Raw genomic sequence first — 27,392 nt, forward strand, 5'->3', positions numbered from 1 at the left:
CAGTACCAATGCTCCATGCATGCTCTGCCCCAGAGGTGCTGATAAAAGCCATGGCTGCCCAGGAGAACACAATATGCCCCTGTATGCCTAATAGAGCAGGTTTGGTTTCAAGTGGCTTCCATCTGCTGAGCCCCTTATTCAGCCTCGATTCTGGTCCTCAGAAGTTCACAATCAGCCCAGAAGGCTGACTGACAAAGAGAAAGAAAGAGAGAGAGAGATGGAGAGAATGAGAAAGAAGAAATACATATGAACACTGCATAACACAAGCCTCCACTTACACCTAACCCAAGCTTGTTAACCTGTGTTATCTCTTTCCCCTTGCTCCTGGCCATATGTTTAAGTTGATTCAATAGCCCTTGTCATTTGATGGTCTTATTTTGGTGTGCGAGCCTTTCTGTTCCATGACCTCTGCAATTGGAGGCTACCACTGCATAAAGGTAATTTTCCAGGCTCCTTTGTTAGCTGGTTTCCAGTTAGGTTCTGCCAAGAGGAGGCATTAGAAGGAGATTGAAAGGTGGGGGAAGGAAGGAGAGACTCATTTCTGGTCTCCCGTTCATACTTCCTCCCTCCAGCATCTGAACATCTCCACCACCAGAGTTCCCTCCCCGCCAAACCGGGATCCAAGCCTTGAGAGCTTTTATAGACCCACAAAAATGAGTTTGCAACATGGGAAAAAAATCTTGGTTCCAAAATATGGAAATTGAAAAATCAAAATTAAAAAATGTTTTATTGTGTCTACAAGAGGTAAACTTACGTCAACTTGTAAACTGCAGTTCAACTCTATAATAGTTTTCTATAAATGTAATGAAGTTTGAATTACAAGAACAAAATGATATTCTTCTAAAATATATTCTTACTTTAAAAGTCAGAATTACAAACATCATTTACTTTATTCTTTTACAGCAAAGAAGTCATGTTTAACTTGGGATGAGAGTTTTTCTAATTTGTTTGATATTACATGTGCTTGTTTGGTAGCAGGATGGGGTGGAGGGCACATTCAGTGGTAAGGTTGTTAAAGGGCCTGGCAGAGTCTCTCATTTTGTCTAGCTCTGTGGCACCCTCCACTCCATGTGACATAGCTGACATCCTCTTCTCGCAACAGCACGTTTGATAGAGTACAGGAGCAGAGACCCCGAGGAGCAATCCAGAAAGATTATAGCTTTGAAGACTCGAGATCCCATCTGTGCCTGGCCTGTGAGGATGTATATGACTGGGGTCCCAGGGTGGGCATGTGCCCAGTGGTCTGGGAGAACCTGTGTTTTGGGGGTGGTTGGGGCAAGGGTGCGTGTGCTTGGAGTGACAAGTCTCAGTGATCCTGGAAGATATGATAAGTGGCTAGCTCTAACTTCATCATCCCAGCACCATCCATAGCCTCGCAGGCCAGAGAAGAAATCGCTGTGGCTCTCAGAGAAGGGGTGTGTGGCCTTCCATTCTCCTCTACCCTATTTTCCTGTCAACTTTGCCCTCACTCTTTCGGACCTCACATGTCTTCTTTCTCTACCAGGGCTTCATAAACTTTAATGTGCACAGGAATCATAGAGTGCTTATTCAAAGTGCAGATGGCTGCACCTTACCTTGATTCTGCTTTTGTGTAGACCATGCTTTGAGAAACTTTGCTCCATAGAATCATTCTCCATCTCCTCTGTCCCCAAAGCTAATTCAGGTACTATAGATGAGTTCTTTCCTCCATTTCCCAGGGTTCAGCCAGGGGAGAAAAGTGGCATTTGAAATAACCAGAAGAAATTTCTGGGAATGAAGGAAGATCCAAGTGAGCCAAACAGGTTTCATATCTAGCAGGGATTACAACTCCACACTTTGTTCACATTCGGTGCCTGAAGCAGACCCAGCTCCTGGAGCCCAGGGAGTTGAGAGGCATTGGGGCAAGGTGGTGAGGAGCTAACTCCGTTTTCTTGTTAATTGGGAGCGTCAAGGACCAATGCCTGACTAAAAAATGCATTTTTACAGCCTGTTCTCTGCCCCTAGCAGCAGGTCCTTGAGATCACAAAGTGGTCAGATCGGAACCATCATTTGCACTCCGAAAAGGATTCATACCATAACATTGTGTTCAATCAAATTTGCATTTTAAGACTTTGATTTTTTAAAGTGCTGAAGGGCTTTGTTCCCAATTTAAAGGAAAGTTAGGCAACAAGATCAGAACAGGGTGTTTTTGTTTTTAAACTTGGACACCCTTCTGCTGTGCAATCCAAATTTATAGTAAGTCAAAATGGGCCTTAAGATAAACCTCCTTTCATAATGTTAGGGGGTCTGCAGAGAAATAAATCAAAGGATCATACCTCATTTCTCCCCCTTTGAGCCACATGTACAGATATCATATAAGAGATTGGTTTGGGCAACTTGTAGCCCTGTGATTCCACTCAGGACCTCAGAGAGTATACTCCCAACCTGTGCCTTAGCTTATCCCCTCCCTGGTGTCACCATCTGCCCAGCCTGGTCCCTCTCTCCTCAGTCCTTACCTCCCCAATCTGTGACAGTGCTGACAGCCTCAGCTCAGAGTTCCCGTTGCTCCACTTCACCGATACCCAGAACAACTGGTGAGGAATAGAGAGCTCCCAGATCTGTCAAGTAGTGGAGAGTGGAGTCACAGAAAGTCCTTTTTTCCTGGTGGGAGAGCAAGGTGAGCCCCTCGAGACTTAGATGCAGGCCTGGAGAGGGATGACTGAGAGACAGCATCCCCAGTGCCAGGGGAGTTCTTTGTCATATTTTTAATGATGATGGTGACTGTTATGACCAAACTGAGAGAAAATATGATGATCACAGAAAAAAAAAATTTAAAACTCCTAAAACATAGAGACAGATCCTGCAGAAGGAGGAAAAAAGTGAGAAATCTAGAATGATGGCTTGGATGAGTAAAATGAATAATTACAGTCATTTATGTGTCCTGCTCGCTCTTATATGCTTCATTAACATGCAGCACAGTATCTGGTATGACTATCATTAAGTGTGTCAGATTGGTCCTGTTTGAGGAGATTAGCAAAATGCATATGCTTATAAATTTAGGTCGTCATGATTCCTTCTGCAAGACTGCTATAGGCTGAAAACTTAAAAAAGAAAGAAAACTTTAAAAAGAAAGAAAGCAAAAGAGGAAAAAGTCAGAGGATGGCCACTGGCAAAGGGGTTAAAAGTTAAGTGGAAGTCTAGCCCCAGCAACTTGAAGAAGTAAGATCTGGCCTCTACTTAAAGCTGAACAAGGCAGCTGGGGCCCCACAAACCTCCACCGATTTTCAGGGGGCCTCGTCTGCGGCAATCCTAGTCTCCCTCCAAAGTCCTCTGCCTTTGGGACTAACCGGGGAAGCTTACGTTAGTGGCAGCCAAGGAGAGGGGCCGGCCTTGCCAAGGCGAAAGAGGGAGGGGAGGGGAAAAAGCGAGAATCTCCCACCCCCCTCCCGGGCGGAGGGGGCGGGAGGAGCGCGTCCCGGCTCCGCTGAGCAGTGTCTTGGACTCTGTGCATCTGCGAGGCGAGCCGCGCGGGAAGGATGCTGGTCCGCCAAGGCGCGCGCACGGGGTCCGCGATGCCGCGGGGCTGGACCGCGCTCTGTTTGCTGAGTTTGCTGCGTGAGTATCGACCGCGCGCCGTGGCCAGCCAGACTTTCGTCGCAGGGAGGGTGGAAGCTTTCCCGGAGGCGGGGCGCCCGGAGCACTGTCACACCCAGGGCAAGGGACCCCTGCCCCAACCCACGCGCTGCCGTCTACGGCCGCTCCAGGGTTTGCGGGGGGAGGCGGGTCGAGCCGAACCCATCCGGAACCAGCGCCTCACCTGGGAATTGGTGGGAGTGGGAAGGAAGGGCCACCACGCCGTGGGTGCGAATTACCCAAGGTGTAAACTGAGCAGCGCGCCCTGAACTTCCCAGGGTCGGACAGTACGATTCGCTCGAGTTGTCTCTAAAATAAGTGCTTTGCAGAAGCGTGTATCTCTTTGCGCTGCCAAAGGTACAGAGCTCAAAACCGGAGTCAGCACCAGGAGAGGGAGTGAGGAGAGAAGCCGGAAAGTTTTGCGGCTGATGGTTGATTTGGATAGCCACAACCGGGAGCGGGTTGCGGGAACCTGGTGCAGTACCCATAGTCCGCCAGGACAGGGGGTGTCGGAGTTGAATAGTAAGGAGTGGGAGCAAGGCAATCTGCGGCGAGGTCTCTGGCGTAATGAGTGGATGCCGGGTCCAGCAAGAAGGCTGAGTTAGGTGAACAGGGGAGTCTGAAATGACAGACAGTATTCAAACAGTAAAAGCAATAACAACAACAAAAACCCTTGCATTTACCATTGGAAAGCTGTTACAACTCCTCGGACATTCCCACCGCTCCCCACTGGAGCTCCCCACTGGTGGTGGTAGACAGAATACGTTCTGGGTCCCACCGCCTTCTCTTTTCCACACTTCCCACCCCCCACCACAACTCAACTCCAACTTGCTAAATTTGGAGGTTTTCTTCCCCTGTCTCCTTCCAAATTCTAAGCTAGTAGACAGATAACACGCCTCCACTCACCCAAATGCACCCTTAGCTCTCAGTTTTGCTTTGGTCAAAAATAATAGGTGCACATAAATTTCTTTTACTGCTTTCATTTGGAGATAACATTCTCCATCTCATCTCTTCACACTTAGAAGGTTTCAGACATTGTAAGTGTTCTCAGTTTTGCTCAAGATTTTGGTTCCAGTCCTCTAGAGCTCCCAATTCCCTACTTTCACTACTTCTGAAGGCTACCCTAAACCTGGACCCAGCCCACTGGCCTCTTTGTACTCAATTCCCTCTGCTGGGCTCCCTTTGGACCCAGCCTGAAGGAGAGTGCTGGCCCAGGCTGGAAGAATCTCAGTGAGGCTCCAAGGTGGACATGTTTGGCAGCCTCAGTCCAGGTCTTTTGGGACAGAAAAAAGGCTGTTGCTGGGGTGTTGAAGCCCCAGAATGGGGAACTCCACTGAATGCTAGGCTGCACCCTTATAACAGGGGTGAGTTGGCTGGCAGGTGGCATTGCGGTGGGATGCCCTGCTCTCCTTTGGCTACACAGCTGGTGATGATCCGGTCTCAGACAGTGTGAGGCCCACCCTTTTCTTACTTTCTCAGCTGGGCAGTGCCAATCTCTTCTTGGCCTGTAGCGGTAGGGTTGCCTAGGGGAGCAATTCAGTCTCTTGAGCAGATACGCTGAGAATTTCAGTGGCCCAGCCTTGCCGTGGGGAGGGGACTTGGGTTCCCATTCCTGACCTTGCCAGACTACTTGGGCTGCCTTGTAGCTGTGTATCTCCCTTCCCCCATCCTGACCTTTCTAGGGCTTTCTAATACTAGGAGTCATTTTCTGTCCTGGGATGTATGTGGGTTAAATGAAATGAGTGACTACACCTTGAAATGCTAACAAAGGGACATTACAGAAAGTCTGTGCTCTTATTACTGTGACATACAGGGCATTCTGGGAGGTTCTCTGAGGTTCTTGCCTCACTAACCCCCACGAAGAGCATTATTCTGGAAGGTCCCTGTGAGGATTTGGCATGGAGAAGGTCACAGCAGCCAACCAAAAGTGGGCTCTTTGTTGGGGATGGAGTGGATCTCAGACCAGAGTTAGATCTGAAGTGAGGGCTAAGGGTCCACCAGCCTGTAGCTGCCTCACTGCCAGCTGGGGCGGGAAGCCTTTCAGGTAATGGGGGAACCCTGTTTGTCAAGCACAGGCTGTCTCTGTCCTCCAAGCCTTCCACTGCCCGTCCTTCCCTTCTCCCTAACAACAACCCCCAGTTCCGCCCCTCCACATTCCTCTCCTTCCTTTGGGTCCTTCAGGCCTGCTGACCCCACACCCATATCCTGTCTGGGGCTACAAGTGAGAGGGGAAAAAAGAAAAGGGAAACGAATTTTATCAGCTATTTTCCAGAGAGGAGAGGACTCCACCCTTTGACTCTCTGCCACATGGCGACCGAGAAGGAGCAGTCTTTGGGACCTCTGACTAATTCAGTGGTCCCCAGTGCTCCCCCCTTGTAGGGCCAACCCAGCTGGCACAAGCTCTGCAAAGGCATTTGTCCAGCAGCATTCCTGTTTGGCTGATAAAATGCACAGGACGCCCAGGGCCTCTGTTCCTTATCCCTCTGGCTCCACCTCCTGGGCCCCCTCATTCACTTGTCCTCATTGCCTTCCTTCTCTGAGTCTTTGTCTCCAAAAGCTCAGGGCAAGAGGTGCCAAACTGTAGCAGATAAATGGAGGAGTCCTGCAAAAATAAATAGAAAGGAGGGACAAATTCCTCTTCTTAAGGTCTCATTGCCTGATTTCCTTTAGGCCCTGAGCTGGAAGGCCTGGGCTCACTTCAGGGCTGGATTGTTACCCAGCTCCACCCTCAGGGCACGTGGGCCTCCCTCCTCATTGACTCTGGTGGATCTAACTAAATGGCCGGAGTGTGCAGAATTAAGAATATGAAGGCATAGAAAAACAACCACAAAAACCCACCCTTCAAAAAAAAAAAAAAAAAAAAAAAATCTCCAAGTCGCCAGGACAGAATTTCCATATTTTTCTGGACCTTGACTTCTATAATGAGGACATTCTCTTCCCTCCTCAGCTAAGAAGTGAAAACATGTTATCTACAAACATTAGTCTCAAGGGCCCCCACTTTGTGCTAAAGAGAAAGATGCATACATCTTGGGAGGATGGAGATACAAATAATAATACAAATAAATAAGGATGCATACAAAGGTGCACTTCCTAGAACCTACACTCTGGATCCCACCAGGGAATGAATCACTTCCCTTCAGTTGCAAAGGAAGAGGCCTTTTGACTTAATTGGGAAGTCTGCTCCTTCCTGATTGGGAAAAATTAAAAAAAAAAAAAAAAGAAAGAAAAACTGCTACCTTCTAGGGAGTGGCATTTCTAGGTAGACAGTTCCACTGTTTAAGAAAATGCCTTAATGGGTTATTGGTTGAGAAAGCCTAGACCCCTGGGCAAACCCTGGTTGTGCCAGGACAGAAGAGAGGGCTGAATTGCTGAGCATGGTAAAAGTAAGGTGGGAATTTTTATTTGGGTGGGCCCAAGAGACAAGGTTGAAGAACTCCAAATCCAAAAAGAGAATAGAGAGGGGAGGAGAGATGGATGGAGGGTGGAAAAGACCTAGACAGAAAGAATTTCCTTATGGGATGACATGGATTTTTTGCACAGCAATGTCTAATATATCAAAGTTTTTACCATTGTCTCTTCTGGGCTGTGCTGTTAATCTCTCTCCATGACCTCAAACCTTCAGTAGAACTCAGCTATGCCTACTAGCCTTGTGTCAGTGGGGCTCTGGGGGGAATAAAGGTCTATGCACTTGGCTGCCTTACGGTGACGTAGGACAGGAAGAGAACTGCTGCTGCCAGAGGACAGGGAGGCACAGAGCTGTGATCCGGAAGCCAGTGTCTTTAGGAAAATGGCGGAAGAGGTGCCTGGGAGAAGTGTAGTCCCCTGGAGAATCCTCAGGATATTGGGGTTCCACAGGAAGTGGGAGGGGGTCCAAGACATGCTATTTTCAACCACAAAGGGTAGTCTCAATAAACTGGGAACATTCAAACCACAGATGCTTGGTTTCCCCCCCACCCCAGCTTTGCCTCTGATATTTAGGAAGGCCTGAGTCCAGTCCTTTGTTCTGGTCCCAAGATGGCCCAAGCTCAAGATAGAACGCCTGGTTGGAACGGACCTCAGAGACGGATGCTTCCTGAATGTTTCCAGGAAATATGGGTGGCTTACAATCTCTCAAAGTAGTCTGTTCCATTTTTAAAAAATAACTTCATTATTTTAAGTTATTTCCTCATATTGCTATGAAATTAGCCTTCCTATATGTAACTTCTAATCATTAATTTTATTTCTAGTCTTTGGACTATCACAGAATTCATCTGATCCTTCTTCAGGACAATCTAAGAACTTTCTGGTCTGCCTCACTAGATTATAAACTTCTTGAGGACAGGGATTTATTTAAATTATAATAGCACTAACACCTAATGAAGGGAAAGAATCTTCTCTTATTTTGTACTCCCCACAGTGCTGTGCAGGCTTCTTTGTACATCATTGGTGCTTAAGAAAAATAAGAATGAATAACTGAAATGAATCTTAAAAAAAGTTATTTATTCTCCCTCCTCAATTTCCTCTTTTCCAGATTAGGTGTCAGCCAGCTTTTTCTGTAGAGGGCCAAATAGTAAATATTTTAGGCTTGGTGGGCTATATATGGTCTCTGATGCATATTTTACTTTGTTTTATTCAATAGTACTTTAAAAAATGTAAAATCCATTCTTAACTTTCTGGCCATACAAGAAAAAACAGGCCATAGGCTAGATCTGGTCCATCACTAGTTTGCCAACCCCTGCTCTAGGTGAAATACCACTAGGCCCTCGACCATATGACAGTTTCTAGAACTCTCCTAATTCTGGTTATCCTCCAATGCATGCTCCTTAAGTCAATAAACCCCTCTTAAAATACAGCATCAGAACAGACTGCTATACCTAGAGGGGGGTGAGGTGAACATGCCCGATGCAGTCGACATTCAATCCAAGGGCTTATTTTGAACTCATGGTATGGTGCTGAGCACCGTGAGCAAGAAATGAGTATATGAGATGTTTCTGACACCCAAGAAATTTATAATCTAGCTGAGGTGATAAGACCCGTACTCAGGAAACAGCATATATGATTTGTGCCAGATGAGTGATGGAGATAAATGCCTTAAGCTATCCAAAAAGCAGAAGGAAAGGGGCCTGTAAAAAAGATAACCACTGTTTCTTTAGCATTTACCAGACAAGCTAACTGCTTTACATTCCTTACCTCCCTTATCCATCAAAACAACTAGAGGTAGGGGCTATTTTTAACCCCCATTTATGGGTGAGGTTTAGACAGTTTAAGTAACTTCCCAAAGCTAAAACATGGTAGAGAAGCATTTGAACATAACCCATCTGATTGCAAACCTCAGTGCTTTGTTTCTAGGCTGTACTGCCTCCCCCAAAATACAGACTGGGCTCCCAGCAGTTAAATTCGCAGCAGAGGCCAGCATGTTCCCTCATCCTAGTATTGTAACTCAATAGGCTCAAATATTCAGAAACTCCTCCGGGAACTCCTCTTGAGCCAGATGCTAGAATTGGATGGGCAGAATGGGACCAACTGGCCAGGAGCTGAGATCAGGCAACAGCACTAGCAAAAAACTAAAACTAAAGGGGTTTGGGTCATGAGAAAGAAGACAAAATACAGGAGAATTCAGTCCAGGAATTTAGTTATTCAGGTAGGTGAGCTTTCTAGATCACAAGGATTTGTAAACCCTTTTTAAAGACCAAGAGTCTTCAATAACCAATTACAGGTAGATATCTTTTAAACATATATTATATATGCCTCTACCTCTTTAGCATACGAAATAATGAAATTTAACCCTCATGACTCAGATGAATCATGAAAATAATTTGGCTACCGTGCAGCCCCTCAATGTCATCCTTAAGTTTCTTAAGGTGCACAAAACTATTTATTCTGACCATAAATGATTCCAGACTAGTGTGAGTTTTGATCCTTATGTCTGCTTTTCATTTATTTCTGTTTCTTAGTTTTCAGCTATTTGCTTCTCACAGTCTTCTCCTCTTCCTAATTTGCAGCTTTAGCTAGGATATCAGATAATCAAGCTGGCTAGAATTGTGTGTGACACAAGAGTAACGGTCTCTGAATATGTACCTTTAAGTTAAATGCGTGATTTTTACCACATGAATTTTGTGACTCTTTTTGCCTTCTTAGAATCCTCATTTTGCTAACTTCCTGATACCTTGTCCCCTCCCCATCCTCCAAATTCTAGACAAGTGAGTTGAGATCAAAGAGAGTACCTAGGGAAACCAAGTTAATGGAGATGGAATAATAAGTAAACACAGAAGATAGCCTCTAATTCATTTTAACTTGTACAATACTCTGTAGGGTTGGAAGTAAGGGTTGTTCCTCCTGTCTAGGATGCAATGGAAAGGAGATTTCATCGATTGTCTCTCAGCATCTGACAGCTCTCACTGGCTTGTAGGTTGCTCTTATCCCCCTAGAAAGTTGAGAATCAGAAGTCCAGATGAAGAAAGATCAGCATTTGATGGTGATCAAGCCATGGATGTGTGTGGGAAGATAGGATAAAAAGACACCTGTCATCAGTCTTGGCTCTTATAAATGTTGTATTCCTCCAAGACCCATTTTCTACATGGTCCCCATAAAGGGACTCCCAGAGCTGTGAAACCAGGAGACTCACTCACTGATAGTCCCCATGCTGAGGCGCCTTGGTCAGGATTGGCTCCCAGGACCGGGGTGTCCCATGCCCTGCACCAGCTCATACCCACTGCTGGCCTTGCCTTTCTTCCCTTCCTCTTTGTCCTGAATCTCCGGGGTCTCAGAGGCTTCCTTGCCCACCTTAGGCTCAGGAACATGAATCTGAGGTTGAGATCTCATTCTCATTTGAAGATTTTTCCTGTTGCCTGTCCTTCAGTGCTTGGCCTAGTGGTGCGTGGAAGGAGGCTGCTGCAGCTGGGAGCCTGACCCTAGTGTGTTGGTGGCTGGCCTGGGTCCAGAGTTTGCTTCACTCTTCTAGAACTGCCACCTCTGTCCTCAGAACTAGCAGTAGGTTTCTCTTCACATCTGGAAATGTTCAAGAGTGTTTGTCTGGGTGAAGAAGGCCCCTTCTGGGAGAGGGCACAAAACATGACATCACCCCAGCCAGGTCCCACTTCCTTTGGAGAGAGAAAAGGGCTGGGCTGCACTAGACAGGACTCCCAGGAACTGATGTGCTGGAGTAGGGGACAGTGAGCAGGTATTGGGGTGTAGAGGTGTCTTGGAATGGTCCCAGAAGAGAATGATCCTTCAATTCAGTCTCCAAATGTTACCAGCACCCACCCCTTACAATGAATTAGAGTCAGATGAGTGAGAGGGTCCTGTTTAAGGAAGGAAGAAGCCTGGACCTGCTTCCCATCTATTTTATTTCAATAACCTGCTTCCTACCTGAGGCAGATGGGACCCCATCCTTATCTTTTTGTCTCCAGAAGTGTGGAAGAAACATCCAGATCCTTAGCAGTTTAGGCTAAGTTACATGACCCTAAAAATCAATGCTAAAAATCAATGGCCCCACCGCTTCTTGCTGCACGTGAACTCTGGACTTCCTTCTTGGCTAATACCTCTGTGATTCAGGTTCTTCATCTCTAAAATGGAGATAGTAATACCACTTCTTCCTCCTGCCTACCCAACACATATTAGTAATACATGGTTGCTGTGCTCATCATTAATATCAGTCTACCTGCAGCAGGTGGGGGGGAGAAGCAAATGTGGGAGAGAGAACTTTGTCATTTTTTGGGGGAAAGATTCTTGGCCTCTGGTCAATTTGCCTTGAAACCACAATGTCTAGCTTCCCTCTTGATGATGAAGGAATTAAGAGGTATCATTTTACATTATTATTTATCTAGAAATCTCTGAAAATATAGACCTATAGTTCAATCAGGAAAATTTAGAGACAAGCTTGAGCATGGTCTAGAACCTCAGGGGCCTTTCTTTGAGGATGACACTGCTGAGTGGGAGCTCTGGATTCCAGGTCCATTCCTAACATTTGCAATGCCCAAGGCAAGAGTACAAATGGAGGCCAACATACTATATATCTAAATACTTCATAGTTATAAATCAGGTCAATTAACTGATAAATAAAACCATCTTCTATCCTCTTACCTTGACAAACATACCTTCATGGACACTTGGAAGGCCACATTTGAACTTGGAATTCTCACACATTTGGAATTCAGTGCCCCAGTGTGGCTGAATGGAAAGAGCTGGCCCCTGGCCACAGCCCACCCCTTTTCTCCTCCTACTCATACTCTGGGGACCTTGCATGCAAGCATGGGACATACCACCCACATGCATAAGCTCTAACCCTTCTCTCTGCAAACATCCATCCCTAGCTATCTTTGGGCCTTGGTGCTGCAGTTCACCTTTAGAATAATGGACTGGGGGAAAGGCCCATGCAGGCCCTGGAAGTGACTAAAGAACCATTTGGGCAGGCAATTCCAGGGCTCCTGGTCCCCAACGTATGGTCTAGAAGAGAGGTCTGTCCCCTTTTGTCCTCTGGACTCAAGGTTTGGGCAGGAGGAGGGACAGAGTTTAGGCACTCTAAAGTATAAGGTCCAAGCAGGAGAAGCCTCTGAGAAGTCTAAGGAGGTTACTTCTGGGTTGGAGGAACCACTTCTTCAGTCCTCAGAAAGTATGTGTTTTGTTTCCTGGCTGCTAAACAATTACTGTACAATGAATTGACTTAACAACAGAAATTTATTGGCTCATGGTTTTGAGGCAAAGAGAAGTCCAAAATTGAGGTGTCAACAAGGGGATGTTTTCTCCCTGAAGACTATGGCATTCTGGGGCTGGCTGCTGGTGATCCATGGGTTTCCTTTGCTTTTCCATGACATGGCAAAAGTGTTCCATGCTTCTCATGGATTCTTGTCCCATTTTCAATTTCCTTTGCTTATAAGGACTTCAGCCATATTGGATTAAGACCCAGCCTCATTTATATTAGACACACCTAAATTAATCACATCTTCAAAAGTTCTATTTACAAGTGGGTTCACACCCCAAGACCAGGGTTTGGGACCAGGATATGCCTGTTGTGGAGGACATGACTCAGTCTCCAACAGTATGGAAGGGAAGGGCAAAGGCCCTCCTGAAGCTCCTCAGAGAATATCTAGATACAAGAACATTATACTGTAGTAACTTGAGAATATGGGGCAATGCTCCTAATATGCTAAGTAAAATATAAAATTACACGTAAATATGTATTGCAAGCAGGAAATGTTCCAGATAGATTCTACCTGAAGTCAAGGAAATGAATCAACTGATTCATGAACCTTCAAGATGGTTTAGGTTCTGATTTTTCCTCCTTGTTTCCGTATAGCCTCTGGGTTCACAAATATGGACATCTCAACTGCTACAAAGCCACCTACCACAAGAATAACTTCAGCTACTCCTCCAAATGCATTTGACCAGACAACCATATCACGAAGTAGTACAATTACCAGCCCCAACCCTGTTTCTCAGGACAGCAATGGGACCACAAAAGCCTTCACCTCAGGTAAAGAGAAAGAGTGTTTGTTTCCGACCCCCTGGGGATGCCACTGGTGCTTGGGTAAGGCATTCAGGATGTTTGCAGACCACCTCCCTCCCATACCCACAGATGGAATCATACAAGCCACTTGTTTTAATGGTTTGGGCATCATGCTTGGTGTATGGTACCTTTGAATAAGTTCCAGATAACTATTCCTGTAGTTACAGCTTTCTCAGGGCAACCTTGAAGTCCAAAGGAAGAAAAATGAAGCCACGGCTGCTGATCCTGATCAGGAGTGTCCCTGTACCCCTTGCCTCACTGCCCAGTTCAGCTTAGAGATAAAATGAGTCAGATGAAGACTCCGTAGAGATCTCTGATCTCTTTTAGAGAAGGAAGGTAGATACCTATTTCAACTGTAGGTCTTCGGCTTCTTGAGGGTGGACCAGCATCTAGTTAAGTTTCAGAATCTTGAGGGCACCTCTGATACATTCTAGATTTTAGCCATGGCTTCAACAGCAGGCTTGAAATGTGTTTGGTCAGGGTTAGGATATGAAGGAGCTGGGTAACTCCCCAAATTCTCTTTCTGGGTTGAAGTCCAAACCTGTGTCATTTTCTGTAAGATTTCAATTCAAGAATGTGATCTGAGATGTATGTGCATGTGCACATTCACATTTGTGTTTCGGTCTATTCCAGAGCCTACAATCAAGCTCACGTCTACCTCTAAAATCACCCTGACCCCTGAAACCATGAGCTCTTCTGTCCAGTCACAGACCTCTCTAGCCATCACAGTGGCCACCTCTTCAACCAACTTTCCAACTTCAGAGAAAACCCTGGAGCCCAGCATGTTACCTGGAAATGTGTCAGATCTTCCACCCAACAGCACCAACCCTATGACAACCATCACAAAATCCTATACATCGTCTCCTCCTATCCCAAGCACCATTAAGGTGGGTGAATTGGGCCAAATGGCAGATTGCTCCTCCCAACCTCTCTTCCTCCCAGCTAAGGGGATTTTAGTCACAGAGTCCAGCATGGAAAATACATGGTTGAAATATTGTTGGAAGGGATGGAAAGGGGAAGAAGAGGATGGAGTTGGGCAGCAAGGCTGGTCCATGGTATGGTCATTGCATTTCTAGGAAATTGAGAATAAAGGGAATTTCTCTTGGTCTGGGCTTTGACAAGGACACCATTTCCACTTTAGGAATATTTGGAGACCTCCCCCCTCTTATTGGGGCTGTTTCACTCAAGATGTTTAGGACAATGAACATTCCCTGTATGTGGGAGAGTTTAGCGGTTGCTCCAGGCATGAGGGGGCAGTGGGGAGGTCATTGGCATTGGTAGGAACTGGGCAGACCAAGGACAGTGAGCTCATTCTGTGCTCCTCAGCCTTGGGGCCTGTGGCTCTCAACGCCTTTCAGCATGGAAAGTAAAAAACATAATAAAATAAAATATCGAGGGGGTGGAGACTAAAGGCAGGCATGGCAGGGAGACGGGTGTGGAGGGTGGGGGTGACACTGCCTGGTTTCTGTTTTAAAACCCTCCAAAAAAGCAATCTGGAGAAACTTGGTGGCCAGGAAGAAAATGGGTGTCACCAGGATCTGCCAGACGACCCATTATCTGTTTGCCCACCTGGCCTGACCACAGCTGTGTGACTGGACAGCAAACAATCCAAATGGGAAAAGATCCTCCCATACCCCATTTCTGCACCCTCCAAGCCGATGTGAAATAATTTCGAACTTTCAGGCCAGTTGCAAAAATAATACAAAACCAATGCAGAGACTATAATACAAGATTTCAAATAGATATTTGCCTGCAGGCCCAGGCTAGTAACAAAAGTTTTGCCTATCTGATTGGGAGAAGGAGAAAGAGAGTGCAATTACTAAAAATCTCTGATCCTCTAACAAATTTTAAATCTCCTCTTTGCTAAACCTCTTAAGAGAGGACCTCACAGAAAGCAAACTGGAAAAGAGGTGGGAAAGAATGAAAGTGAGGGGCAAGGGATGCTGGCTTATTTCCTTTTTTTTTTTTTTTTTTTTTTTTTTTTTTGTAAAAAAAGGGAGAAATCAAATGCTTGAAAATCAAAGAAGTGAGGTTGACCCATGGCATTTGCTTGGAGCAAAATGAGACCTCCAGCTGTGTAAGTCATTCTCTGCTTTCTCCCCTCAAATCCCCTCTGAACATCCTTTACCAGCTTGGACTGGGCTGGACTGTGGTGGGGGCAGTTCGGCCAGTACGGGCTACTCTTTATACCCAGGCTTTGCCTTTCGGGATTAGGGAGGCCCCATCTGGTGGGCAAAGAAGGCAAAGACAATTTTATATAAATTCTGTTGTTACTTTTTTCCTCCTGTATAGTTTCAGATTTCAGTTTGCTTTTATGTTAAGAAAATCTTTCTAACCATCCAGATATAAACTAGTCACCTAAAATGTCAACTAGTTTATTGTTGTCATTTACATAAAACCCTTTAATCCATGGGGAGTTGATTTTGTAGTAATGCTCTATTCTCTTCGACATCGTCATTTTCTCTAACATTATTTATTAAATAAGCCCCGCTTTTGTCACTTAGAATGCTTCTTTTGACTTGTAAGTTTTTTTATGTCCCAGGGCATAGTCTTCAAAGATATTTTATTCATTCAATTTGTCTATGCTTTTGCCTATTTTAAAGTTTTAACAATTGTTGTACCTTTACATTATAATACTTTTAATATCCAGCCAGGGAGATCTTCCCTTATTACTCTGTAAACAAGTTAGTTTCATTTATTTTTTTTTAGAAAAACTTGAAAAACATCTTGTCAAGATCCAAAAAATACCATTAAAATTATAATTGGAACTGCTCTAAAATCCCTCCATTCTTTCTTGCTGTTCTCTTGTAACTCTTAGCATCTTGGTTTTTCAGGTTGTTTTTCTCCCCTATAGATTTTATGGATTTCTTAAGACTCTTTATAACATAGATTTTCCAATATATATTCAAATTGATTATTGTTGGTATATTAGAAAGTTAACTGAGTGTTGAATATTTATCTTGAGTTCAGGCATTTTCTTGAACTTGCATATGAATTCCAGGAGCTTTTCAGTTTATTCAGTTTGGTTTTTAAAGTAAGCAATCATGTCATCTACTACAATATGTTGTTTTTCTCCTCCTTTTTAGTGGTTATACCTTTTATTTCAGTTTGACATCTTATTGCATCAGTAAGAACTTACAGCACTGTGTTAAATTTTAATGATGTTAGCAGGCCACCTTGCTTTGTTTCAATAAATTAAATTTCCTTAAAATAACAAGGCTCAGGATGGAGGATGGAGTGAAGGGAAGAGTGGTATTTATAGAGGAAAACATTTTCATACAAGTGAGGAATCTTCATTTAAGAGCACCATATATGTGACATGTGGCATGCATTGATTGGAAAGAGCCTGGGTAAAGACTGCATTCTGTAAGGGGCATATATTACATTATTTGTACATTCTGAGTACCATGATCTTACCTGAAATTATCATCTGGGGCTCCCTGACCTACAAATATTTTTAAATTACCTAAAGGAATTGTTTAACTTAGAACTGTTTAACCTTTTATTGTGAAATAATTCAAACTTTCAGGACAGTTGCAAAAATAATACAAAACCAATACAGAGAATATATATATACCCAATACATATCCAATAAACCCCCTACCTAGGCATGCAGCTTTACCAACTTTTAACATTTTGTCACATTTGTTATATCATTCTCTCTCTCTCTCTCTCTCTCTCTCTCTCAAATATATATGTATATATGATCTCCCTATTTTTCCATCTATTTCCTAAACATTTGAGAGTAGGCTGCATGCATTATATTCTTTAAATACTTAATATTTCCTAAGAATAAGGATCTTCACTTATATAATCACCTTGAGTAGTTATCAAGTGCAAGAAATTTAACATTGCTATAAAGTATAAAGTCCACATTCCAATTTTTCCAGTTGCCCCAATAATGTCCTTTGGGCATTTTTTCCTCCATGATTAGATCCAGTCCAGGAACATGTATCACATTTAATTGCCATTGTCTGTTTAGTCTGTCTCTCTTTTTTTAAATTGAGATAACACATATACAACATAAACTTTCCCACTCAACCACTCCCAAGCATACAATTCAGTGGCATTAATCACATTCACTATGTTGTACTACCTTCACCATCATCCATTACCAAAATTTTTCCATCACCGAAAACAGAAACCGTGCACCCATTATGCATTAACTACCTATTCCCCCTCCTCTTGCCCCTGGTAACCTGCAATCTACTTCCTGTCTTTATGGATGTGCATATTCTAGCTATTTCATTATAGCATATATTGGAACTTCTTTCCTTTTTATGGCTGAATAATATTCCATTGTATGTATATTCATTTTGTTTATTAATCTGTTGATGGACATTTGAGTTGCCTTCACCTTTTGGCTATTTTGAATAATGCTACGGTGCACATTGGTGTACAAATATATGTTAGAGTCCCTGATTTCAATTCTTTTGGGCATATACCTAGAAGTGCGATTACCAGGTCATGTGGTATTTCTAGTTTTGACTTTTTAAGAGCAGCCGAACTGTTTTCCACAGTGGCTGCAACAATTACATTTCCACCAGCAACATTCTGGGGTTCCTATTTCTCTGCATTTTTGTCAGCAATGACAAAAATAATGGCCATGCTAGTGGATATGAGGTGGTTTAACTTGTGACTTAAAAACACTAGAATTGGTAAAGAAGTGAGTTTACATAGTAGAATAACTAAATGCCATTTGAAAAATTAACAGGAATATTTATATAATGTACCAGTAATATGCAGTGTGTTTTTGATGCTACTTTCTAACTCTACATTAAAAACATCGCCAAGCAGCTCAGGTAAATGTCCATCTTTTTCTTTTTTAATCCTCTTGGTGTGCATTTATTTTCTTGAGTGACACAGGTCTGTGCCAGAATGTTAGGATTTAGAGCTACATGCAGAGCACTCTAAGTGTCTGCTATTTTTTAGAGTTCATTATATAAGACAAGTGCCAGAAACTTGCTGTCACACTTACCGTGCTGTGGTCTCTCTCTTTGTGGTCAGTGCTGCCTAATCTGCTTCATGCCACAGCTGAGAGGGTCTCGGCACATGACTCTGAGATTGGGGAGAGTCTGCAAGGAGGGATACGAAAAGAGAGCAGTTTTTCCAATTCGGTACCCTCTAGAAGGCTTCAGCATTGCCCATAAGGAATCGGCTCTATCATGCTGCCTGGGTGGTGCCGTTGCTGCCCCCTGGTCCTTCCGTCACTGTCGATTGCCCCTTCCTTCCTGGGGGCTCCTCTTCCCCAGGCTCCATACGGAAATACCTCCCACTACTCTGCAGAGTGGTTTCTCCTCAGTCTGCCATCAGTTCCAGATATTTTAGCCATGACTCCCCATTGTGTCCCAGATTTCTTTTCCTTGGGTTCTAGTTCCTGCTTGTCTGATAATCAGTCTGTTCCAAAGGCTCTCAGAGATGCAGTGCCTCCTAATGTTCCTTAGGTGGCATTTGTAGTTTTGGTGTCGGGGGCCTTACGGCACTGTTTCTTACTGTGGGAAACTCAGCCCCTACCCACAGACTAATGAGGAGTGTGAAGGATTTGGATTCCCATAATGACACATCTTTGGGCACTTATGTGATGTTGACAAGCTCCTGCATCCAGTATATGCCCAACTGTCCAGACATTGAACTATCAATTATCCAGACACCTATTCTCAATTATCCGGGTACTCATTCTGCACTGATTAATAGGAAGTACCCAGTAAGTTAGCTCTTGCTATGTGAGTATTTAGGCCTGTCTTCTGTACATGCATTTTGTAGACGTTTATAACCCAATTGCTCTCTGTTGCTTCCAACCCGGAACCTCCAGGCAAAATTCACCTATACGGGTGGGTAGGGGAGGGAAGGCAATCTTCCACTCTTCTCAAGCACCTGTTACCACATCTCAGCACCCTCATTAGCAGAACACATCATCCATCCCAGGTCTGACGCTCATTCTCTTTGCTGAAATGTCAGGTTGATTTTCTTTTTGTGGTTATGGTTTCCTACACGGTTTCCAAAAAAAGTGAGATTACTTTTTTATTCACCCTTTGTCCAGGGGAATCCACTGATTTGGGTTTTTTTTTAGAACCACCTTTCTTTAAAGTTACATTTGTTTATATGCAGAGGTTGTATTTACTCAGCTAGTTCACATAATCCTGATTCTTTCACATTGACTTCATCTGAAGCAGGCTGCCTCCGGCCTCCAGATCATATCCCCCAGCCCACTCCTTCCTCACCCTTTGCCCAAACTCTAAAGGTCAGTTTCCAGGCAGAAAAAAAATTAAGCTGCAGATGGAGGACTAATGAAGACAGTGTGTCCACTGGAAAGACCTTGAAATCTGGAAACAGAAAGCCTGACTTCTTGCCATCAGTCAGCTGCTCATTTGTACCAGGTCACTTCACGAGTCCCATCCCTCCATGAAAATAGGGGTTTTGCCTGCATTGTCATCCTCACACCAAAGATTAAATTATCTTTTTTTTAAATAAAAAAAGGCGGGGGGAGTATGGGGGATGGAGAAAGAGATGTTTGGTCCTAAAATCTCAGCATTGGGAAATATCTTAGAGGTCATTTACAAAAATTCCTGTCCACATCCCTCCCCCACAACTCAATGCTTAAGAGTTCTTTGAAAGGAAGCATAAAAATTTGCTCCAGAAAGTCTGGATGGTTTTATTATTGTTGTTATTAGTTTTGCAAAGTAACGGGTGCAGGCAGATGCAGTTAGGGGCTTGCAGAGCTGGTTCTCATGAACGTTCCAGCGAGGCTTGTGGCTTCCTCCTGCCCACTCCCCGTGATGTCTGCCCACAGCCTCTCTTGGGGGGGGATGTTTATTCCCAGCATCCGGAGAGGCATTGTGCTTTGTTCAGGATCCACCTGCTCCTCTCTGAGCCCAAACACAATCCACTGGTGCTGTTGGGTTCCAGAGTGGGAGGCTGGCTGCTGTTATTCCCTTGAATTTAGTCCAAGAAACTCAGCAAGGGGTGGAGGGACCCCTCGTCGAGGCCAAACCAGTTGGGATTGTTAAATTTAACAACAACTCACTGAGTTCTTTTGTTTGTTTGGTGCCATGCTTGGTGCAGTCTGGATTCAAAATTATATAACATATAGATGCCCCTCACTTAGGATTTTTGTAGTCTAGTCAGAGAGGAAAAACAATAAGGCAGAATATGATTAAAGATAAAAGGTGCCCTCTAGATGATAGGATATATAAGGTATTGCTGTTATTAATAGTAACAGTTATAGTAGCCACACATCCAGTGCCCATTGGGTCACAAACACTCTATCAGACACTTTCATACAGTGCCTTGTTGGTCGCCACAAGCCAGTTTACAGGTGAGGAAACTGATGCTCAGACTAGTTACACACGTTACAAAGACGTTAGTAAATGGCAAAGCAAGGATTGATGCTCAGTCTGGCCAAGGATAGAACCAGCTTCACCAAGGAGGTGAATTTGAGTTGAATCTGGAAGGGTGGGGAATAGAAGGAATAAAGCAGTGCTCTTCATTCTTCTTGCAACCAAGATGGACAAACGCTGCATGTTTGCCCGTGCCTGAGCTTCCATGGTGGTTCCTCTGCTCCAAATGCCCCTCCCCACTAGCTTCACATTCCACCCAGTCTTCAAGGCTTCTTTTGAGATGTTTCTGCTAATCCCAACCACATGAGTCCTCAATCTCCTTTGTGTGTTCATGGTACTTTAGTCATACTTTTCTTAAGGTACTTACCGTGTACGTAGCTGTGTGACCTCTTAATCTCTTAGTACCCCAGTTTCTTCACCTATAAAATGAGGAGTACGATAGTACCCATCTCAAGAGGTTGTGTGAATCCTGAATGAATCAATATGTGAAAGCACTGAAAACAGTGTCTGATACGCTGAAAGCATCTTTATTTTTCTTGGATCACGTACAAACCAAGAGCTTTGGCCCTGTGGAATCCATAGCTCCCCCCCACATGCATGACACACACACACGGAGCTTTCCCCATGGAGTCTTATACTTGTGGCTTGAAAAAGTTTGTCCAAACAGCTGAGCATTGTTGAAGTGCAGCTTCTTAGGACTCGCAGAGCTGAGGAGGGCACCATTTTGTTTTGTTAGTTTAGAATCTGCAGGAGCCCTGTCATTTCACCTCTCTAAGGGAGCAGGCATTATTTTCAACCAGCGACACTTCAGAAGCAGAGTCCTCTGGATAACGTTTTCCCTCCTCCTCATGCAGAAGGCTTAGTGCTAGGGAGGGTGTAGTCCTCAGGAGGGGAAGTGACACAAAGCTTTCCCAAGGGAATTGGGTCCAGCGAGGAAGGAGACTGCCTGTCTTACCCAGTGTTGTGTCCAGACAGCCTACTACAAGTGCTATTTTAAAGAGCCAGATTTTTTCCAGAAGAAGAGCCTCTATCTGAGGACTTACCTACAGAACTGATCCTTTTCCTAAGGGGTGAAGCAGCAGTGTCCTGAGCTCTAGGACTCACTTCTTGGTGACTTGGTCTTTTGGGGTTTTCCTGAGGCTACTGCTGGAGGTTAACTGGCTCTGCTCTTCTGGTCTAAGTCAAGCTCAGTTATTTCCCCCGCGCTCACTCAGACTCCAGCTGAGAGAAGAAAGTGAGGGCCTAAGGCCAATCTGTTTTTTTTTTAAGGCAGTTTCATTGAGATATATTCATATTCCATATAATCCATGCAAAGTGTACAATCAATGGGTTTGAGTATAATCACAGAGTTGCACATTCATCACCACAATCAATTTTAAAACATCTTCGTTACTCCAAAAAGAAAACCCCATACCCCTAGCAGTCACCTCTGAATCCCTCTATCCTTCCTCAGCCCTACATAACCACTAATCTAATTCTGTCTCTATAGATTTATTTATGTTTATATTTTATATAAATGGGATCATACAATATGTAGTACTTTGTGTGGTTTCTTACACTTAGCATAATGTTGTGTTTTTAAAAAATTATTATTTTTTAATAAGAGAGTTTTTAGGTTTATAGAAAAGTCATATAAAAAGTACAGCATTCCTATATACCCCCTATTGTTTACATTTTGCATTAGTATGGTACCTTTGTTACCACTGATGAAAGAATACTAAAATAATTACTGTAAGGGAGAGGCTAGGCCTGCCTATAGTTGTGCCTGAGAGTCTCCTCCTGAGTGCCTCTTTGTTGCTCAGATGTGGCCCTCTCTCTCTAGCTAAGCCAACTTGGCAGGTGAAATCACTGCCCTCCCCCCTACGTGGGATCAGACACCCAGGGGACTGAATCTCCCTGGCAAAATGGAATATGACTCCGGGGTAGGAATCCAGACCCAGGATCGTGGGATGGAGAACATCTTCTTGACCAAAAGGAGGATGTGAAAGGAAATGAAATAAGCTTCAGTGGCAGAGAGATTCCAAAAGAAGCCGAGAGGTCACTCTGGTGGGCACTCTTACGCACAATATAGACAGCCCTTTTTACGTTCTAATGAATTGGAATGGCTAGCAGTGAATACTTGAAACTATCAAACTACAACCCAGAGCCCTTGAATCTTGAAGACAATTGTATAAAAATGTAGCTTATGAGGGGTGACAGTGTGATTGGGAAAGCCATGTGGATCACACTCCCCTTTGTCCAGTGTAGGGATGGATGAGTAGAAAAATGGGACAAAAAAAAAAAGGTACCCAGTGTTATTTTCAACTTTAATTGTTCTTTTTCACTTTAATCTTTATTCTTATTATTTTTGTGTGTGTGGTAATGAAAATGTTCAGAAATTAATTTTGGTGATGAACACACAACTATATAATAGTACTGTGAACAACTGAATGTATGCTTTGTTTAACTGCATAGTATGTGAATATATCTCAATAAAATTGAATTAAAAAAATATTACCATTAACTATAGTCCATAGTATACATTAGGTGTATTTTTTCCCATATGCCACTCTATTCTTAACACCTTGTAATAGTGTTGCACATTTGTTAAAATTCATGAAATAACTTTTTTACATTTATACTATTAACTCCAGTCCATCATTCACAACAGGGTTCATTGTGTGTTGTTATACTGTCCCATGTTTTATCTTCTAACTTTCCTTCTAGTAATATACAGGACCCAAAACTTCCCTCTAAGGCTGATCCTGACCTTGCCTTGTACAGGAGCAAAGGACTCTGAGTTTTCCTGCCTTAGGTTACAGCAGGTGGAAAATACCCAGCCTCTTTCAGAGCTGGTAGGATTCTCTGCCCTTACCATAAGGCTCAGTCCTGCCCCGCAGACAGGAAGCTTTCTCCTCCACACAGGCTCAGCTCCGATGGCTGTCACACACCCAGTAGTTTTCCTCTTAAAGGAAAATTGTCAGAACTGTTGAGGCATTTCCTTCTCCACCATCTGCCATCCGGACAGAGGAGAGAGTCTTAGTTTCGGTTCTTTTCCTGTGCATGGGAGGCCTCTCTGACTGGAGGCTGCTTGAGTACATTCTGAGAGGGGTACGGACAGGGTGTTGGAAGGGCTTGGCCAATGCTCCTTTCCTGGGACCCAACTGTTTAAGACCTATCGGGGTTTATCTTCTGAGTCTGAGTTCCTGGGTCCTACCAACCGCTTATCAACCTGGAGAAAGATTTATAAATGCCATGTAAAGCTGGGTTCCATGCTTTTAATAGAAAAGAGGGTGGAAGACTAGACAGAAATACCATTTCAGTTTGAGCAATCATCTTCGAGACCCCGTAGTAAAGTAAGAGGGAAGGGACCGAGGACCTCGTTGAGCATGTAAAGTCAAAGAGTTTGTTGTCAGCCCCTCACCTCTCCTGGCCTTTTCTCCAACATTTAGGGCCACTATAACATTGAAGCAAAGGATTTTCTCTGAGTTTTTATTGCACTATGAATATTTTCTGTTATTGGTAATCTATTTTGAATTTTATTTTGACTAGAATAAGTGTACATGGGTGATCCTTAAATAAGATATTTCCTAAGTTAATTCTCCAGTGTCATAGAGTGCCACCTAAGACAGCTCTGGTGATATGATGAATAGATATGTGTTTTGGTATTGGGAACTTTTTGAGTTTCTTTCTTACTGTGTTTCTGCACATTTATAGTTTGCAGTATTTTTTGGTTACAATTTTAGAAAGAAGGATTCTTCTTGTAGGGGGTGGGGAGCTAATAGTGTGACTTCCATTAGAATTACTGCCTCAGACTCTGGTTGCAGTTCCGGTACACTGGCAATTTCATCTCCTGCTCGCCATGTTTCTCTGTCTTCCCAGGAGGACTTTAAGAAGGACAAAGGAGAGGACCTGATCCAAGTACTGTGTGAAAAGGAGCAGACTGAAGCTGAGGCTGGGGCCGGGGTGTGCTCCTTGCTTCTGGCCCAGTCTGAGGTTAGGCCGCACTGCCTGCTGCTGGTCTTGGCCAACAGAACAGGTGAGGGGCACATCTAGGGAGGGGGTAGGGGTGAGGTTAGAGGGTCCTAGGTGGAGAGCAGTCATCTCAGCACCAGAGAACACAGATGCTGGGGAGAAGGACTTGGCTGACTTTGGGAAAGGCCCTCCTGAGATAGATGGACCACCTTGGCCATCAGAGCTCCTTCTAGAAGAGTATGGGAGGGTAGAACAGGATGTTCTAGATTCAGCAACCCCTGTTTCTAATTCTAGAATTCTCCAGCTGGCTCCAACTTATGAAAAAGCACCAGTCTGACCTGGCAATGGTAAGTTTTCTGAGATAATGGCCTCAGAGGGAAAACTGGAGCAGGGGGTTAAAATGGGGTGAAGGAAGAAGTAATCATTTTCTTCAGACTTGCCCTTCCTACTTCTCCATCCTCCCCCCATGGTCTTCACATTTCTATGCTTAAATCAGTCATTTTAAGTTGCATCTGAATTAAGAGGTATCAGCCTTAGATCCTCAGTTTCAAAAATCCTTGAAGTCAATGTCCTCTTTTGTTTATTTATTGCTGGGTCGCACTCAGGGGTCTAGGATGGGCTGGGCTGCTCGTCTAGAACCCACTTTCCATGTGTGACAGGCTATCTTTTCTGTGTCCTCTCTTCAAGCTGGGGATCCACAGCTTCTCTGAGCAAGATGTTGTGAGCCACCAGAGCTATTCCCGCAAAACCCTGATTGCACTGGTGACCTCAGGGCTCCTGCTGGCTGTCTTGGGCACTACCTGCTATTGCCTCATGAACCGGCGCAGCTGGAGCCCCACAGGAGAAAGGCTGGTCAGTTCTGGGGTCCAGGGCAAAGAAAACGGGGAAGATAGTGGTCTTCTGGGGAAGTCCATGCATGTCATAGAGGGGAGAAGATGCCCTAGAAGAGGCACTGCTGTGCACTCACACAGGGATATGCCTGTACTCACACACCAAACCCATGGAAAATGCAAAATGATGTACAGCCCATTGGGGAGGGGGCACTACCTGGGGCCAGCCCACCTGCTCACTATGGTCACAGAGGGTTCCTGTCATCTATTTATTATTTTTCATGGGATGGTTCAGCTGGGGGCAAGCAAAACAGGCTGCTAAATCACTGACACTTACTGGTAGACATACAAAAGGCTATGGGCACCACCTTATTCACAAGAAAGGGACCAGTGGAAGGGAAACCTGCTCATGAAGTTTTCTGGATAAAGGAGGACAGGGTCAGGATTTGACTCTGGGGAGGTTATTCCACCCTGGGTATGGCCCATTTTCTTTGGGGGGCTGGCCGCTGAGCTGTGGTGGCACCGCGTGGTGCCTCTCCTCTGTCCTTTCTCTCTAGGAGCTGGAGCCTTGACCGTTCTTCTGGAAGAAAGGATCTGCACATACAGCTGCCACCTCCCTCCCTCCCTCCTGCTCCCTTACCCCACTTCCAATTTGCCCCCACCCCACCTCCCCCCAAAGTCACATACCTGCTTACTCGATAATGCTCCTTTATTTATACACCATCTAGGACGAAGACCCTTATTGCACGGAGAGCGGTGGAGGCCAGGGCTATAGCTCAGGCCCTGCATCCTCCCCCGAGGCCCAGGGAAAGGCCTGTGTGAACCGAGGGGCTCAGGAGAACGGGACTGGCCAGGCCACATCCAGAAACTGCCACTCAGCAAGACAACACATGGTGGCTGATACTGAATTGTGACTCGGCTTTGTGGGGCCAGGCTGGGCAATGTCTGGGGAAGTGGCCTCTCCCTGTACTTTACCAGGAGCTGCCTCTGTGCAGGAGGTATCTCCTCTGTGTTCTACCCTTTCTCCCCACACACGCCCACCATTGGAGGCCTTCCCTGGGGCCCTGCACTGCACCAGGCCCAAGGTTTCTCTCCACCTTGGGGAGAGGGAGGTAAAACCCTGCCCTTTACAGATTCAGCTCCCAGAACCAAGTCTGTGATGTGGGGAAAGCCAAGTTCCAGAGAACTTGCAGGGAGGGTGGCTGTCCTTGCAGTGTTGGCACACGGGCCCCTTGCCCCTCACTCCTTGTCTTCCCTGCCTCATTATAGGAACCCCCAGGGGACTGCACGGGCTTTTCTTGGGCTATAGTTTCCTCCTAGGAGGATTTGCCTTTTATTGTTTTCTTCTTATATTTTCTTTCCCTACTTTAGGGAAACCAAAGTTACCTTCTCTGCTTGCTCCCTTGTAATGATATAGCCAGAAAACCTTGTTGTCTTAAGCCACTTCCCTTATCCCTCCTCTGAGACACTGTAGATTCTGTCACCAGCTCCCTCCTGTTCTCCAAGTGCCACCCAGTCCCACGTGCTCCCTCCTCTCTGGGTACAGACGCCTGCGGTTTTCTGGCTGGAGCCTAGAACTGAGCTCCAAGCTTTAGAATGATGTCCCGTGTCTGTGAGTTTGTGGGACAGTGTGGAGGCTCATGTACACAGGTGAGAGCAAACAGCTTCTCTCCCGGGCTCTCTGGGGCCACCCAGAGTCTCTTCTTCGGGCTTTTTTTTCACTCTGGGTTGCATGGACAGGACCACGGAACCAGATCTCTGAACAGAGTCTCTTGACCTGTGCTTTTCTGAGGAATCCTCTTTCTCTGAGGCCAGGTCAGGCCTTATCCTCTGATCTCAACTGCCTGGCTTTCTCCTCCCTCCCTCAGACTCCTGGGTTGAGCTGTGGCCTCGGTCCCCCAGCAGATTTTGTGTCTGTCTCTGCCTTCCTCACCCCAGCCTCCTTCCCTGCTCTTGCACCCCATGTGGTCAGGGCCTCAGGACATCTCCAAAGGACCCTCCCCACACAAGCCACCTTCTCTGAGGGGTAAACCATGTCCTGATTTTTGTCTTGTTTTTAAGAAGAGTAAGCATGGATCCCTGGGGTCAATGACGGTTAGAAATACAACTTTCCAGAGATGGGAGGATTGGGTTGATTTTTTTTCCCTGAATAAAAAGTGTGTGTAAATACTGTGAGTAAAGTGATACTGAAATACA

At 44.9% G+C, this 27,392-nt stretch overlaps 1 protein-coding gene and 1 long non-coding RNA gene across 3 annotated transcripts; one reads left to right on the forward strand and one right to left on the reverse strand.

The window, feature by feature from the left end:
* Window positions 1-4: 4 nt before the first annotated feature.
* On the reverse strand, window positions 5-3,585 carry LOC119526040. The gene is made up of 4 exons (XR_005215070.1): window positions 3,231-3,585; window positions 2,475-2,576; window positions 1,575-1,746; window positions 5-188 (listed from the first exon to the last, which is right to left on the reverse strand). It is a non-coding gene; the product is annotated as an uncharacterized LOC119526040 (long non-coding RNA).
* On the forward strand, window positions 3,432-27,392 carry CD34 (CD34 molecule). 2 transcript variants are annotated; one of them, XM_037824812.1, is made up of 8 exons: window positions 3,432-3,573; window positions 12,866-13,042; window positions 13,709-13,962; window positions 15,072-15,152; window positions 24,274-24,430; window positions 24,661-24,713; window positions 25,054-25,218; window positions 25,754-25,916. In XM_037824812.1, the coding sequence occupies exons 1-8, from the start codon at window positions 3,495-3,497 to the stop codon at window positions 25,766-25,768; spliced, it is 981 nt and encodes a 326-aa protein (XP_037680740.1). In that variant the 5' UTR covers window positions 3,432-3,494; the 3' UTR covers window positions 25,769-25,916. The 2 variants fall into 2 exon arrangements, with proteins under 2 accessions (XP_037680740.1, XP_037680739.1); XM_037824811.1 differs by lacking the exon at window positions 25,754-25,916 and adding an exon at window positions 25,925-27,392 and having other exon boundaries at window positions 3,433-3,573.

This window comes from Choloepus didactylus, chromosome 2 (genome assembly GCF_015220235.1).
Source record: "Choloepus didactylus isolate mChoDid1 chromosome 2, mChoDid1.pri, whole genome shotgun sequence".
In the NCBI taxonomy this organism is placed as follows: domain Eukaryota; kingdom Metazoa; phylum Chordata; class Mammalia; order Pilosa; family Megalonychidae; genus Choloepus; species Choloepus didactylus.

Excerpts from the sequence above, each read along its gene's own strand:
- CD34 (XM_037824811.1), top strand. The coding sequence starts at position 3,495 with ATGCTGGTCCGCCAAGGCGCGCGCACGGGGTCCGCGATGCCGCGGGGC. Across the intron at positions 3,574-12,865 it reads CTGTTTGCTGAGTTTGCTGC|CCTCTGGGTTCACAAATATG; the intron begins GTGAGTATCGAC and ends GTTTCCGTATAG. Across the intron at positions 25,219-25,924 it reads GCCCCACAGGAGAAAGGCTG|GACGAAGACCCTTATTGCAC; the intron begins GTCAGTTCTGGG and ends TACACCATCTAG.